The sequence below is a fragment of the Parasteatoda tepidariorum genome, chromosome 4, assembly GCF_043381705.1.
Source record: "Parasteatoda tepidariorum isolate YZ-2023 chromosome 4, CAS_Ptep_4.0, whole genome shotgun sequence".
NCBI classification, from domain to species: domain Eukaryota; kingdom Metazoa; phylum Arthropoda; class Arachnida; order Araneae; family Theridiidae; genus Parasteatoda; species Parasteatoda tepidariorum.
In genome coordinates, this window is record NC_092207.1 from 72,569,698 (window position 1) to 72,584,132 (window position 14,435).

The following is a 14,435-nucleotide window of genomic DNA, read 5'->3' on the forward strand; positions in this document are numbered from 1 at the left end:
ACCTACTCGATGGCTCAAAGACACTGAAAACGACCTCAAAGTCCTGAAACTTAAGAACTGGAGGGGAGTTGCCATGGACAGAGGGAGCTGGAGAAGGCGTGCTGTTGAGGCAGCCAAGGCCTGCAAAGGGCTGTTGCGCTCCTGAAGAAGAAGAAGATTGCTTAAACCCACTATATGTCATATATGATAGCTAATTTTTAGGCTTCATTTAATCCTACAGCATTCAAACCCTAACCCTAGATTAACTGTTTTTTATTAACCCATCATTGCTCCCAAATTCTGACGTTCTACACTATGTTGCCAATACTCTATTTACGTTCCCTTACATTACCAAAATGCAAGTCATTTCTTTCAATATTTAAGATATATAATAAAATTAAAATTATTAGTTATTTACCAATATTTTACTTCTAAATATTGCAGTTTATTGTCAACTTTTTTCTCAAAGTCAAAACAATGCTCTTTATATTGTATCATGTAAATTATGAACTTTTAAAACATTTTATACATAAAAGAAATACTAATAATGGATGACTGAACACCAAAGTAGTGAGCTTTGCTTTTTATTAGATTTTTTTATTCCAAAAATGTGAAACAAAAATTTTTTACTTCTCTGTGTAGTTTGACTGTATATTTAAAGTGCCAAAGTGCAGATTCATTTATTATTCTAGCAATATAGTTGTTATTTCCTACTTGATGTAGATACAGAAAATATATTGTGTGGCGTGTCTATGTAGCCATTGTATGGCTGGTCCATTTCTGTGAATGAGAGTTTTTGTAAACATAAATGAAAGAATAGCTTTATGTTCAGAAAATTGAATGAATTTATTTAAATGAAAGAATTTTATCATTATGTGCTTCAGAAATAAATTTTATCTGTTTTTTTTGTTTGTTTGTTTTTTAGATAATAAAGGATGAGATAAATCTAAGTTAGTTTTAATAAATGGTATTAAACCAGCAACATTTTTTTTTTTTTAAGTATAACTTTTTATTATTTCCTTTCACATGTTCCTTGTTTCTACTTTTGTTACTGAGCTCTTGAAAGTTAAGCTCTCATGCAAGTTTGTATTGAAAATGTCAAATAAAACTAAGAAATAAGAGCTGAATTTTTTTACTAACTACAGGCATGAAAGTTTTCAGCTTTTACTCTGAATTCAGCTTTTTAAGCTCCATACATTTATTAATTTCATAATGTTTGATTGCCTTTATGTAGAATTCAGCTTTTTTTGCTAACTGGTACTTTCATCCCTGTAACTAATAGAATAAGTTTTTAGTTCACATGGATGCACAGAACAAGTAATTCCTTTAGAATAATATTTATTCATTTCAACTTTTTTTTCCCCCATCTGACAGAAAGTCGTTATTCTACTGTATTATAAAAAAAATGTTGCTGGTAAAATGTAAATCAAATTTTTAAAGATTATGCTTTCTTTTGGGATTAATAGTCTACAAGCTAAGTATGTGAGTTCTACATGCAAGTAAAGTAATTGCTTGAAATTTGAGTTTGTGAATTTTTTTTTCTTCACATTAATCAAAAATATACATTTAAATAACCTTTTAAACATTTGATTGTTTTAAAATTGTCAAAGGATTTTTAAAATTTTCTTATAGCTATAATGCCTATTTGTGCTATTGATAGTTTATTACTAATTGATAAATTAAAGTTACTGTTTTCAAAAAATATTTTTCTCATAAAATTCTGCATTTGTATTGTATTTGTTTTTATTAAATACAGTATAAATTATTTAATGATTTTTTTTTTTAGTTGGCCTAAAATACATAATATATTTAAGTTTTTAATTTGGTTTATTTTAAGACGTTGCTGTGTTATTACTATTACTAATTAAGAAATCCTAAAGTAACTATTTCATGTAAAATAATTCTTCCAAAATGTTATGCATTTGTACTTTTATTTTAACAACATTAGTGTAATATGTAAATTTTAAAAAAAATGAATGAATATTTGGCGCTGCATATACTCAAGCAGATAGCAATTTTTTTAATCCTTTTAATAAAATGTGACTTTCAGAAGTGTATATTTATATAAGCTCTTGATGAAGAATATATATATATGTATTTAAAATTGTTTACTAAGTCCGAAAATGTGCTATGACTCGATTTAAATTTTACTATAAAATTGTGTAATATATATATATAGATATCTGTATTATATAATCAATTTTTATGCTTACTTTGCAAATGATTTTACATCTTTTACAAAAAAGAAATCAAATGATAAATAGTAATCAAATTGTACATCATAAAAATGTTAGTGTGTCTGCTTTTGTATATGTCGTAGCTGTTAACCAATTCTCCTCCTATACTTTCATGGTGCTCATATACTGACTAGTCATTGACTTGCCATTAGAAAAATATCAATCATCTGGTAACATTATGTTTGATTGAGTGTATGCATGTTTGTGTATCTTTGATTTAGTCAACATGAAATATTTCTTTATGACAAATAAAATTGTTTATATAAATTAATTTCAGTTATCTTTATTCTTCTCTTGGCATATTTTTATATGGAAATCGTTTGAGAATAGTATTCCTGTGCAATCACTGACTTCTTTTTAAATGTTTAATGTAATTAGCTAAACTTATATAATGTTGGTTAAAAGCTTAGGTTCATTAATAAATTTGTGAATAGAATACAGTCAAACCCCGCTATAGTGAACCTTCAAGGAACCGAAATTTCTGTTCACTATAACCGGGAGTTCACTATATCCGTTACGCAGACAATTTAACTCATGGTTCCCAAACTCCTCCCTTTTATTACACATTGTTCAAATAAATGACTGAAAAATATTATGTAGTAGCAAAAAATGTATTATTTTCCATTACTCTTTGTCTTGCGTACAAAAAAAAATTAGTAATCTTTAGCTGATGAGCAATCCTCAACATCAGATATGGAAAAACTTCCCGACTCTCGGATAATTTTTCCTGAATTTATGTTATTCCGCTTCTTAAATCTGTCTAACCTGCCATTCGAGCACATAAAAGTAGTCTCATAAAATAGCTTAGCAAATTCATCGACATTTGTGTTGTCCAGATACTTCGATTGGTGAACCCATTCAGTAATGCTTCTTCAACATCCTTGTGATCTGTTTTTCTCAACTTTTTTCTGCCATCTAAATTTTTTTCATGAGCAGAAATTATTAATTGCCTATTTTTCTATATGTTACAAACTGCGGATTTGGATAGTTTATATTCCCTGCAAATATCAGCTTGATTGCATCCATTTTCAATTTTTCTGTTTATGCCCATTTTATCATCAATGGAGAACATTTTACGTTTACAGCTCGCCATAGTTAAATTTGAGACACTTGTTTGCAGGATTTTTTAAACTGAACTGAGAGCAAAAAGGAGTTGAAATGAAGGCCTTATCAACACATATTAGTGTCCTACCCTTTGACAAATAATGAATAGTTGCTCATTCCCTCTGACATAAAATGCATATTGATCTGACTGACACCATACAGAGGTATCGTCTGCCTGGGTTGGAAACATCTGCTTTGTTTGTTTAGGGATGGGAAAGCGAGATAAAAGAAGCAAACAAGAAAAATGCTTATCGCTACATTCCCCTCCATAGATGGTTTTGAAAATCGGTATATGTAATTTTTTTTGAAGTAGAAATTTTAAAATTATTATCAAAAAAATCAGTTGAAGACAGAAAAAAGTTCATTATATCCCACTTCCTCACTTTTTTGGTTCACTATATCCACAAAAAATAACATCCGAATATAGCAAGGCACGGGTCCGAACATTTCGTTCACTATATCCGGGAGTTACTATAGCGAGGTTTGACTTTTCTTTTCTTCCAGACGTGGACACATACCTAGGTTTGCAAAACCCTTAACCGTATAGTCCACGTCTGGACGACAGTCTAACTCGCACAAAACTCATAACTGCACAATACAGATGTTACAGATGACAATAATTCGTATCACATTACTTAAATTTATATAAATAAATTTAATAAAAAAAAAAAAAATTTAAGCAAAGAGAACAATAAATGAAGCGAATTTTGTTATATACATAATAATTGAAAAAAAGAAAACAAATGAAGAAAATGTAAACGAGGACGAAATGTATAATGAAGGACAAAATCAAAAACTGTTAAACACTATCAAGATTACATAAAAAGTCAGGTTTAATTAAAATTTTAATAAGGAGTCGTTTTCTGCTAGAAAATTCATTATGTTAATTAATTTAGAGTTTAATGTTTTATTTGTAAGAAAATTTTTTTGCCAAATATGTAAATTATTAATGTTTGAAAGTCGTGCATGCCATGATATTGTGTAAAGACAAGTCGATAAGTAATGCTCTGGTGTACCTGGTTGACCACAGGTACAAAGGTTTGTATCCGAGATATGAAGGTAATGAAAGAAAGAAGGAAAAGGGCCGTGACCTGTTAGGAACCAGATGACTTGTTTAATAGGAATTGAATTAAAGTAGTTGACATTATTAGTAGCGAGGTTTGACTGTATTAAGATAGTATGTTGAATGGATGCCACTCTTCAGTCCTGGGGTATGAAATCAGTTTTGAGAAAAAATTCAATGGAAATTCTGCCAATTAATATCTCTCTTCCAATTGTTTTTTTAAATTAAATTTCTTTTATTTCCTTAAAAATGCAACAATAATTTTCAGTTAAAAATAAAATAAATTTTAAAAGCATTATTTTTTATATTTATTGCTAAATGATCAAGTAATGTAACATTGCAATGAGAGAATGGGATTGATTGAACATAATTTGCTTGTTTAGAAGCGCCTTGCCCTAGAAACAGTAAAAAAAATTTGGTACCATTTTGGAATATAAATATGATCTGATTTTTTGATCTGGTTTTTTTCCAGCCAGGTTTTAAAATGCTATCCAAAGTTAAATTACGATTTTTTTTAAAAAAAGAAAAGAAATTTATAGCACTAGGACAAAAAATAAAGTTGAAAGGAAAAATAAAGAAATGAATGGTTTAGGGAAAAAGCTACTGGTTTTATCAGTGATTTCACTCGCTTGCTGTAAAAATTAAATTCATAAAATAGAGAAAGATATTGTTTAGTTTGCTTTTAGAAAAATAAACAAATTATTGATTTAAAATACAAGCCATTATCATACACTGGTACAATAATACAGAAAGAAAAAAAACGTAAGTTGATCTTTAGTGGGGTTTGGTCTATACTAGTCGATGGTAGACATTTTTTTAGCACAAATATGTCTTGGCCTATAATGTTTTCTTTTTTCTGGGCCTTTTTTTTTATTATTTAGCTTTGTTATTTAAGATTACTTAGGAAAAACATGAGTTACTAAATATTAATAGAAAATTAATCAGTCAAATATTACTTAAGAACTTTAATTATTTTGTGAATGGTTTATCTCAGTCTTGATTTTGCAATATATTTTATAATGTGTTTCAAAAGAGCAATTATCGCCATTAATTTGTAACATCCCTAGCTGTTACCTATTTTATAAAAATTATACTAATTTAATGGCCTAACATTTTACAAGCTATTTGTTTTAATTAGTTTGTTTTTTGTCTCTTAAATGAAATCAAGATTGATGGTTCAATTTATTCCAAGATTTTTATTATCATATGGAAAAATAGGATATTATTTGTGATTCACAGACAAACAATTTACTAATTTCATTTAGAAAAACAAACTAACCAGTTTATTTGTGAGAAGAATTGAGGACATCTTGGGTATACCTTACAATCTTCCTTTCTGAGAAATTTAAAATATGAATACCTATTGTTATTATTCAATTTGCCTTTAATTTTTATTATGTGAGTGAGGCTGAACTCTCTCATATTTTCAGATCCTCTCGCTTAACAAAATTTTAAATTGGAATACAATTTGTTAAATAGTTTTTGAGATATAAAAATTAAACAATAATTTTTTTTTTCTTCTTGCAAATTGAAACCTGCTTCCCCGAACACATCCTTGATTGTCTGGAATTTTTCCTTGGAGTACATTCTTTTGCGACTGACTTTGATGCGTGACTTTGCCAGAGCGTTTGGACTTGTGGATTTGATATAACTGAGGCTATACTGTGAAGGATTAGAAACAATGTAATTTGTTTTAATTTATGGTAAACTTTTAAATTATTATTTCATTCAAACTTTAGATTTTACAGAAAGATAAATGTTAAAAGTTCATAACTATTCTCGCTGTTAAAATTAAAAGTAAGAATGTCTTCTGTTTTTTTCTTTTTTTTTTCATTAGTAATTCCGGACGTGTATAATAACATTGAATTTTTTGTGAAACAAAACTTTTGTTGTGTTTTTAGATTCTTTTTAACTTCAAAATCTTTAAAGAAGGATTCTTAAATTTGAACAAAATAGGTTAAATGGTTTCTAAAATATAAAAAAACAATTTTTTAATTCGAATGTTTAAGTAACAAATTTTGATATTGCTGTAAAAAAAAAAAATATTATTTTATATTTGTTGTTTTGTACAAGTTCAAAAGATATATGTCCCCTCTTAATTTTGGAACAAAAAAATGACATTTTTAACTTTCTCTAACATCAAAGAAACCAGGATTCCACATTATCGTGTTCTTAAGTTAACCCTTTGCACTCGAAGTTCTTTCAGCTGTTAAAAAAATGGATGCAATCACTAACATTTTGAAAGATTTTTTTACAAACTTACCTTATAATACAAAGAGATCACTGAATGAAATGGTAACTAAACATTAAGGTGAAAAAAGTTTCACAATTAGAGTGGTGGGTAATTTACAGGTGACAGTGGTGACTGACAGTCACTTCTCGAGTGCAAAGGGTTAAAAGTTATGTGCTTAGAGTTAAAGAAGAAAAGAGGTTTTTGATATTATGAAAATTATTTAGACCAATATTTATAATTATGTGAAGAAAAAAAACTCAAATATTATAACTTATCTCAGACTTAATTTATCAGATTTGAAAATTTTCGATCCTAGAATTTATTGATTGAATTACTATTAAAATAATAAATTATTAAGTTATATTTAGATTTAATAAGTTCCAAAATCAAGTTTGTTTAGCTAAAGTTAAAATTCAGTTAAAAAATGTGCAAATGAATATATGTATCACGTGTAGTAGTTTGCTACTTCATGAATATTCACCAAATCTTGTTGTTATTAAGATATTTATATTTATCAGTGTGCATGTGATATATTGATTGATCTAGCTTCTAATGTTGAGTGGGATGAAGGATCTATTTGCCCTATATACAAGAAAAGTGATAAACTCGAATGTGAAAACTACAGGGGAATTACCCTTCTAAATATTGCGTACAAGATCTTCTCTATTATTTTATGCAAGCGATTGGAGACCTACACCTCGGGAATCATTGGAAATAACCAATGCGGATTCCAGAAAGGAAAAACAACGACTGACCAATTGCATACTATCAGGCAGATCTTGGAGAAAACCAAAGAGTATAACATCAACACATACCACTTATTTATTGACTTTAAAGCTGCCTACGACAGCATCAACCGAGGAAAACTACTTGAGGCTATGTTGGAGTTTAACATCCCAAAGAAGCTAATCAGCCTCACAAGAATGACACTCAAAAGAGTTTCGTGCAGAATAAAAATCTCGTCAAGTCTCTCTGAACCATTTTTCACCGAAAAAGGCCTCAGACAGGGTGATTCCCTTTCTTGCCTGCTATTTAACATAGCTTTGGAAAAGGCCATTAGAGACTCTGGTATCAACACAAATGGAACAATCTTACAAAGAACTGTCCAACTACTCGCTTTTGCTGATGATATCGACATAGTTGGAAGAACAAAACGCTCAGTCATTGACGCTTTTGTAGCGCTTGAGAGTGCGGCGAAGGAGATGGGACTAGTTATAAATGCAGACAAAACCAAGTTTTTGATCGCAACAAATAAAACTCCTGATCGATCCCCTCTGGAGATAATGACTTAATCTTTTGAAACGTTAACCAGTTCAAGTACTTAGGAACCTTGATGTCTAGCCACAACAACCTGAAAATCGAAATAAATAACAGAATTTTCAAGGCTAACAGAAGTTTCTAGGGCCTCAGAAACCAACTCAAATCCAAGTTCATCAGTGTGAAGACAAAGTTAAACATTTACAAAACTTTAATCAGGCCTATAGTTACGTATGGAAGTGAGTGCTGAACCCTAAACAAAACAGAGGAGAAAAAACTGCTAATTTTTGAAAGAAAAATTTTGAGGAAAATCTTTGGATCTCTTCAAGAGAATAACGTAAGGAGAATTCTTTACAACCACGAAATTTACAAAAAATATGACAAATTCGGTGGGACCGACATTGTGAGAACTATTAAAGCATCACGCATTAGGTGGCTGGGCCACCTCTTCAGAAATTCTGATGCCGTCCCTGCCAAAAAAGTGACTTTTTCCACAATTGAAGGGACGAGACGTAGGGGACGACCACCTACAAGATGGATAGACGACGTTGAAAAGGACCTCAAGCTATCGGGAGTCAACCGATGGTGGGCCGCTGCACCGGACAGGGCCAGATGGAGGAAAATCTGCGAGTCAGCCTTGGCCTATGAAAGGCTGTTGCGCTTATGAAGAAGAAGCTTCTTATGTTTTGCACAATTTCAATATTTTGTTCAATTATACTTTTAAATTTTTTTTTCTTCTATTGTGAAAATTTTAAACAAATATAACATGGAGTTAAGCTCTCTGAAAATAAAATTTCAACTACCAGCACCACAGCTCTGAAAGAAACTCAGCAAGTTATGATTTATGAAATTATTTCTTTCAAAGTTTAACTAAAATTTAATTTTCTGATTGCAAATAAGAAAAAGTGTATGTTCATTTATGCTTTTTGTAAATTAAGCAAGTATAAATTCTTGTAACCCTTCAAACAAATGAAACTGTTTTGAATAAGAAATGTTTTTATTTATGTACAAAAAATAATATTTTACATAATAGATGAACTTTTCTATACAAACAAAGATGTGTGATGACCTACAATAATGAAATTAAATCATCTTTTGAATATAATCAAAAGGTTAATGAAAATGGCAATGTAAACTTTTTTTAATAAAAAGTACAGATTTATATCACAGAAATTTAATTTGGACAAACACTCCAATTCAATCCTATGTTAAACAGAAAATTGTTTTCTTCTTCTTTTTGCTTTATAAAATATATTTTTTAAAGTATGAGGTACAATTTACTTAATATACAACAACTTCAACGTTTTCTACCAAACAGATCTTAACAAGACAAACAAGAGTAGTTATAAATTGAAAAACAATTACAATTCTTAGATCATGTGAAAATTTGTGTCTCAAACTATTTAAATATAATACAATTAACAAAAAACTACATAGTATTTATATAGATGTAATGATATCTTCAAAACTTCTTATGGGTAATAGAATTTTCAAAGAAATATTTTTCAAATAAGCAATAAATATATGATAATCTTAATTATTGAAATCATTTACTGTAGATAAAAATCTTAAAATACCTTATCTTTCTTAACTACCAACATATCTTTGTATTTTTGCACCAATACATAATAAATGCAATGTTTACCACCATAGAAATCTCCAATAAAATCTACTATGATGAACATATATTTTTTCATTCTTGCCATTGAATAAATTCAAAAGTATTTTTGAAAACAGTCCTTGAAAATCTAGTTACATCAAAATACATCGTAATATACTTTTACAATTAAGGCAATTAACAAATTGTACTTTTTGTAAAGATTATTTGGAAAAAGGCTTGAACCCTCTGATAACTAAGATTCTAAATACTTTACATTGAGCGTCCCTTTATTATGATATTTAATAGCCTGACCCTCTCATGCAAATGAACTATTGCATCTTAATGTTGCTGCTAAAAGATTGGTGTGGGCAGGAATTGCCTGGCGTTGGGCCCATGTCCAAGAGGTTGTGGGTTTGATCCCTGTCGGCCAAAGATTCCCCATGTACAATATGGTGACTGGTGCACGCTAAATCTGTTGGGATCACCAGGTCCTCCAACTTCTTGTAACAAATCAATACTTCTGGGGATTAGGAATTGATCATGCTCTGGTTCAGGTCAAAAATTACAATCTGAATGTGTCCTTCCTGTAAAACATGATGTAACGAACGCCTGTGGCAGAAGACAAATTCTTGGCCATAGATGGCGCCATTGAAAAACAAAAAGAAGCGCACCCCTCTTACCTTAAAATAGGCTTGCTAGTATTGACAAGGGCCATAAGACGAAAACAACTAACGATTGGTGTAGTATATTATGCTTAAAAAACTTATTTTAGTGGTGTGGTAGTAGAGGAAGATATATCTAAACATCGTTACTAATCATGTACAACCTGCAATACTAATGATTTATCATTATCTCAAAGGGTTACAAGATAATGTGTCTGACCATATTGCTGTAATCATAAAAAATAGGTATAAAGAACAAGGAGGCTTTATTTTTATTGCATTGACTCCTACAATCCCAAAATCTCTATCCCATTAGGTATTTGTGGGATAAAGTAAAGATAGAGAAAGATAATCTAAACATTGTTACTAACCAAGTACAATCTGCAATACTAATGATTGATCCTTATCTCGGGGGGTACTTTTTTGAACAAGACAATGTGTTTTCCCATATTGCTGTAATTATAAAAGATCAGTATATGGAGGCTTTTTTTTATAGTCATACAATCCCCATATCTTTATCCTATTGGACATTTGAGAGATACAATTGAAAGAATCATCCATCATCTCAATCCTCTACTATCCAGCTTCACACGATTGCAAAATTCTATTCTTCTAGTTCGGTCTCAGATGCCAAAAACAATCTGCCAACCTCTCAAAGCAATTGTGCCAACAAAATTCAAGGCTATAATTACAGGTAAAATGTGAATAACAGAGATATTGAGGGACAGCAGTCATAATTAAGTTGCCGCTCAGTGTACATTTAAACTCATTCATGGAGATGTTGAGTAATAAAATTAAAATTTTTTCTCTGCAAGGAATTTTCATTTTGACAGCATTAAAAAAAATGCTCAGAAGTAACCTCCTGAAGATGAAATATGAGTGAAAACCTGTGGGTTACTACCCAGTAGCAGTTAATTTATACTGTTGAAAGTAGGAATGGTATTTTATGTTAAAAACCTGTCAGTTCTTCTGCGCATGAGCACAACTGAATCTTTTAATTCAGGGTGTTCTGGATGTTGCCAGTTGAAATGGAAATGGGTGAAAGAAGCTCTTCTTTTTCTTTTGTTTTGGTCTAAGCGTTTTGTGACAAGCTTTTCCAGATTCAAGAAAGGTAACTCAAATGCCAATGAAAAGATGAATGCCAAACCAAAAGTCACACAGATGTGCCCCAAATATAGGTAGACCTATAAATTAGTAAAGTTAAGTTAAAAACTTTTGAAGAATAAATTATATAATTTTATCACATCCAAATAAAAATTTGTTAATTACATTACAAATTTACTAATGTGAATGCATCTGCAATATTTTAGTCTTCTCATTAATTTTACTTATTGCATTTTTTCGCCACAGCTCTAGAATTAATTGCACTCATTTATAAAACTTGTTTACCTAAAGATGATTTAATGCACAAAATGATTACTTTTTTATAAATCTTATAATGGTTCATTACTTCACCGGTTCCTCATTTAGCATTATATGCAATTCCTGAGAAATGCTTCATATTGTACCAAACACAGGGGCTCATTACAGTTGGAGGTGCATGAAACAGTCTTCAAGACTCCAAATCTTTATTAGCAGAAGGTCGAACTATCTATAGCACTCCATTACAATTCAAATAAAATTTTAGAACAGCTAAACACAGGCTTTACAACCTCAGGTAAGTCAATAATCTAACTGAAGCCCACGACTAGAGTCAAAAGCAGATTACTTCTACTTTGACATGGCACATTCCTACTAATATAGGATTAGCAAAAAAAAAAAAAAAAAAAAAAAAAAAAAAAAAAAAAAAAAACTAGAAATTTTGACATGATTCTAGACAATTCTTGTATAATTCTGTAAATATTGGTCCTATCACTTTGAAACTTGAAGTTTCCATAATTTTGTCACCAAATAGCTAAGTCAGCAAAAATAGTGTTAAAATAATCGTGGTGTTACTTCCTCTCCAAATTACGATAAAATTACACAACTTTCTTGCAAGCTTTCTAACTAAACTATTTAATTAGGCTTTGTCTGATAACCTTCTAACAAAAATAATATTCACAAAATTATAAGCATATGTAACAATATACAATGCATCTGTGAATGTTTAATGATTTTATATTTTGCCGAAAAGAATAATCACAAAATTATATGCATATTTGCAAATAATAACAATATACAATGCATGCGTGAAATGTTTAGTGATTTTATATTTCGTCAGTCTTATTTTTGGCATTTTGCACAATGCTTTGAACTTTGCCATAACATGTACAGTATATATATGTATAATCCTATAAAAGAACTTACCACGACATATTGACTGAAGTAAAATGGTGCTCTTACATAACTAGCATAAACATACATCAATAAGGGATGGATCAGATATGCTAAATAAGAAAGTCTACTCAAGGGGATGAATCCTTTCCATGAAAGTACATCATTAATTGCACCTAAAAATAATTTCATTATGCTTTACAAGACAATACAGATTAATTGAAATGCAATTAATTGTATAAACAGAGAACCAACACAAAAAATTTGTCTACCTAAAAGAATCTTCATCTTTGAAATTCGAAAAGGAACCAATGTCCATAGCTCTTGCCAGGGATGTAGCAATCATTGGGACAAACTGGGAAGTGTCCCGAGCCCCTGAGTATAAGGAGCCCCCATAATACCCTCTAGTTAAAATGATATTTCATTACATATTAAAAGTATCAAGTTTTCAAGGATTGAAAGTTTTTGTGTTTGCCTTGGGAGTCTAATTAGGCTATTGCCTCCTGAAAAAGGTCCTATAAAGATTATGATTTTCATCCATGGAAAAAAAAATGTGGCTTATCACTATACAGCTCTAAGTTTTACATTATGGTACATGCTGCACATGGAATTCTAATTAATCAAATTTTAAAACATGTTTTTAACCTATTACCAAATTTATTAAACCAATAAAAAATATTTATTTTCTTACCTCCACATCCAGAATAGCATGTTACAACTAACCAAGCTATTCCCAATGCCCAAACTGTTCTGCAAGAAGTTGCATAAGCTACTGAAACAGGCCAATCAGGTAAATTACCACTATTCCAATTCCATGTTCCATAGATCACAAGCATGCAAGTAGTGGTTACAAAGCCCCATCCAAACATTTGAATGCACTGCAAAGTTATAAACTTTTAACAAATTTTTGCAACTAGAACATGGTTTCTTTGTATGCATCAATTTTTTTTAAAAAAATCTGTTTACAAGTTCATTTTAATAATCTTTATTAGAAGCTTTTTCCACTCATTATTTTCGCCATTAAGAACTTGTTTATCGTTTCTTTAAATAAAAAGTTCAGTTTGACACTAGGACTGATTTTACACAAATATTTTTAACAGAATTTTTTTTCTTCTTTTGTCTAAAATTTTTTTCTCTGAGAAAATTTTGATCCAAAAACATTGCCAATAGCCAAGTGACACAACTTAAATGGGATATAAACAATCTAATGAATATAAAACATATATTTTTTTAAATTGAAAAACCTAGAATAGGGAAAATTGTATGATTTTCACTATTGATTTATAAAATAAAATTATTTTTTATATCACCGAATATTTATGATAGTTTTATGTTGAGTAAAATGTATAAATTTTCCAATGTCTAAAAACTTACATTTAAATTTCAAGGTATACAAAGAAAAATGAAATAATAAGTTTAAGAAAGATATAGATAATTCATAAAGCATTTTTAATTATGTTTTCAGAATTTTGGATAAAATTATTGCAAAATATTATTGCTGTAGCATTAAGAATAAAAGTCCCAGATTTTAGACATTAGCAATAATTGAAATTAAACCCTAATAATGAAAAAATAATCATAATAATAATAATCAACTTTCTCCCCGCCCCCCCTAAAATTTGCAACAGCTTAAAAACTAAGCTATACATACCTTGGATATTGATATTTTTTCTTTAATAGCTAATAAAAAACCTGTAGCCATTCCTATACAATAAGGAGCATAATGTGCATATGGTTTATAACCCATATTGTCCAGGTAGTCATTGATATCACTAGAGAAAAAAAATGTAAATAAATGAAAACTAATATAAATTACACATATAATTGTCAGCTTTTATTTTAGAAAAATGATTATAATTTTTTTAAAAATTCTTAGTTTCAAAATTAGATTAAATAGCACTATGACTCACAGATGAAATAGCACTATGTCACTAATCGTATGACAGCACTACTAACGTTATTGAATTTGACACAGATGATGTTCTGGAATATTTAAATTTGTAGCTGTTTTGGAAGTTTTCAGTGTTATATCTTTTTGGAAATACAC

The 14,435-nt window shown here is 29.8% G+C and overlaps 1 protein-coding gene across 1 annotated transcript in view; it reads right to left on the reverse strand.

Annotated features, from left to right (window-relative positions):
- Positions 1–8,556: 8,556 nt before the first annotated feature.
- LOC107439645 (uncharacterized) overlaps positions 8,557–14,435 on the reverse strand; it is a 67,933-nt gene continuing 62,054 nt past the window's right edge. Inside the window, exons 13-16 of the mRNA XM_016052312.3 lie at positions 14,040–14,160; positions 13,080–13,266; positions 12,422–12,564; positions 8,557–11,319 (exon numbers count right to left, since the gene is read on the reverse strand). Of these exons, the coding sequence (XP_015907798.2) occupies positions 11,080–11,319; positions 12,422–12,564; positions 13,080–13,266; positions 14,040–14,160 (691 nt within the window). The 3' untranslated portion in view covers positions 8,557–11,079. The remainder of the gene's footprint in view (positions 11,320–12,421; positions 12,565–13,079; positions 13,267–14,039; positions 14,161–14,435) is intronic.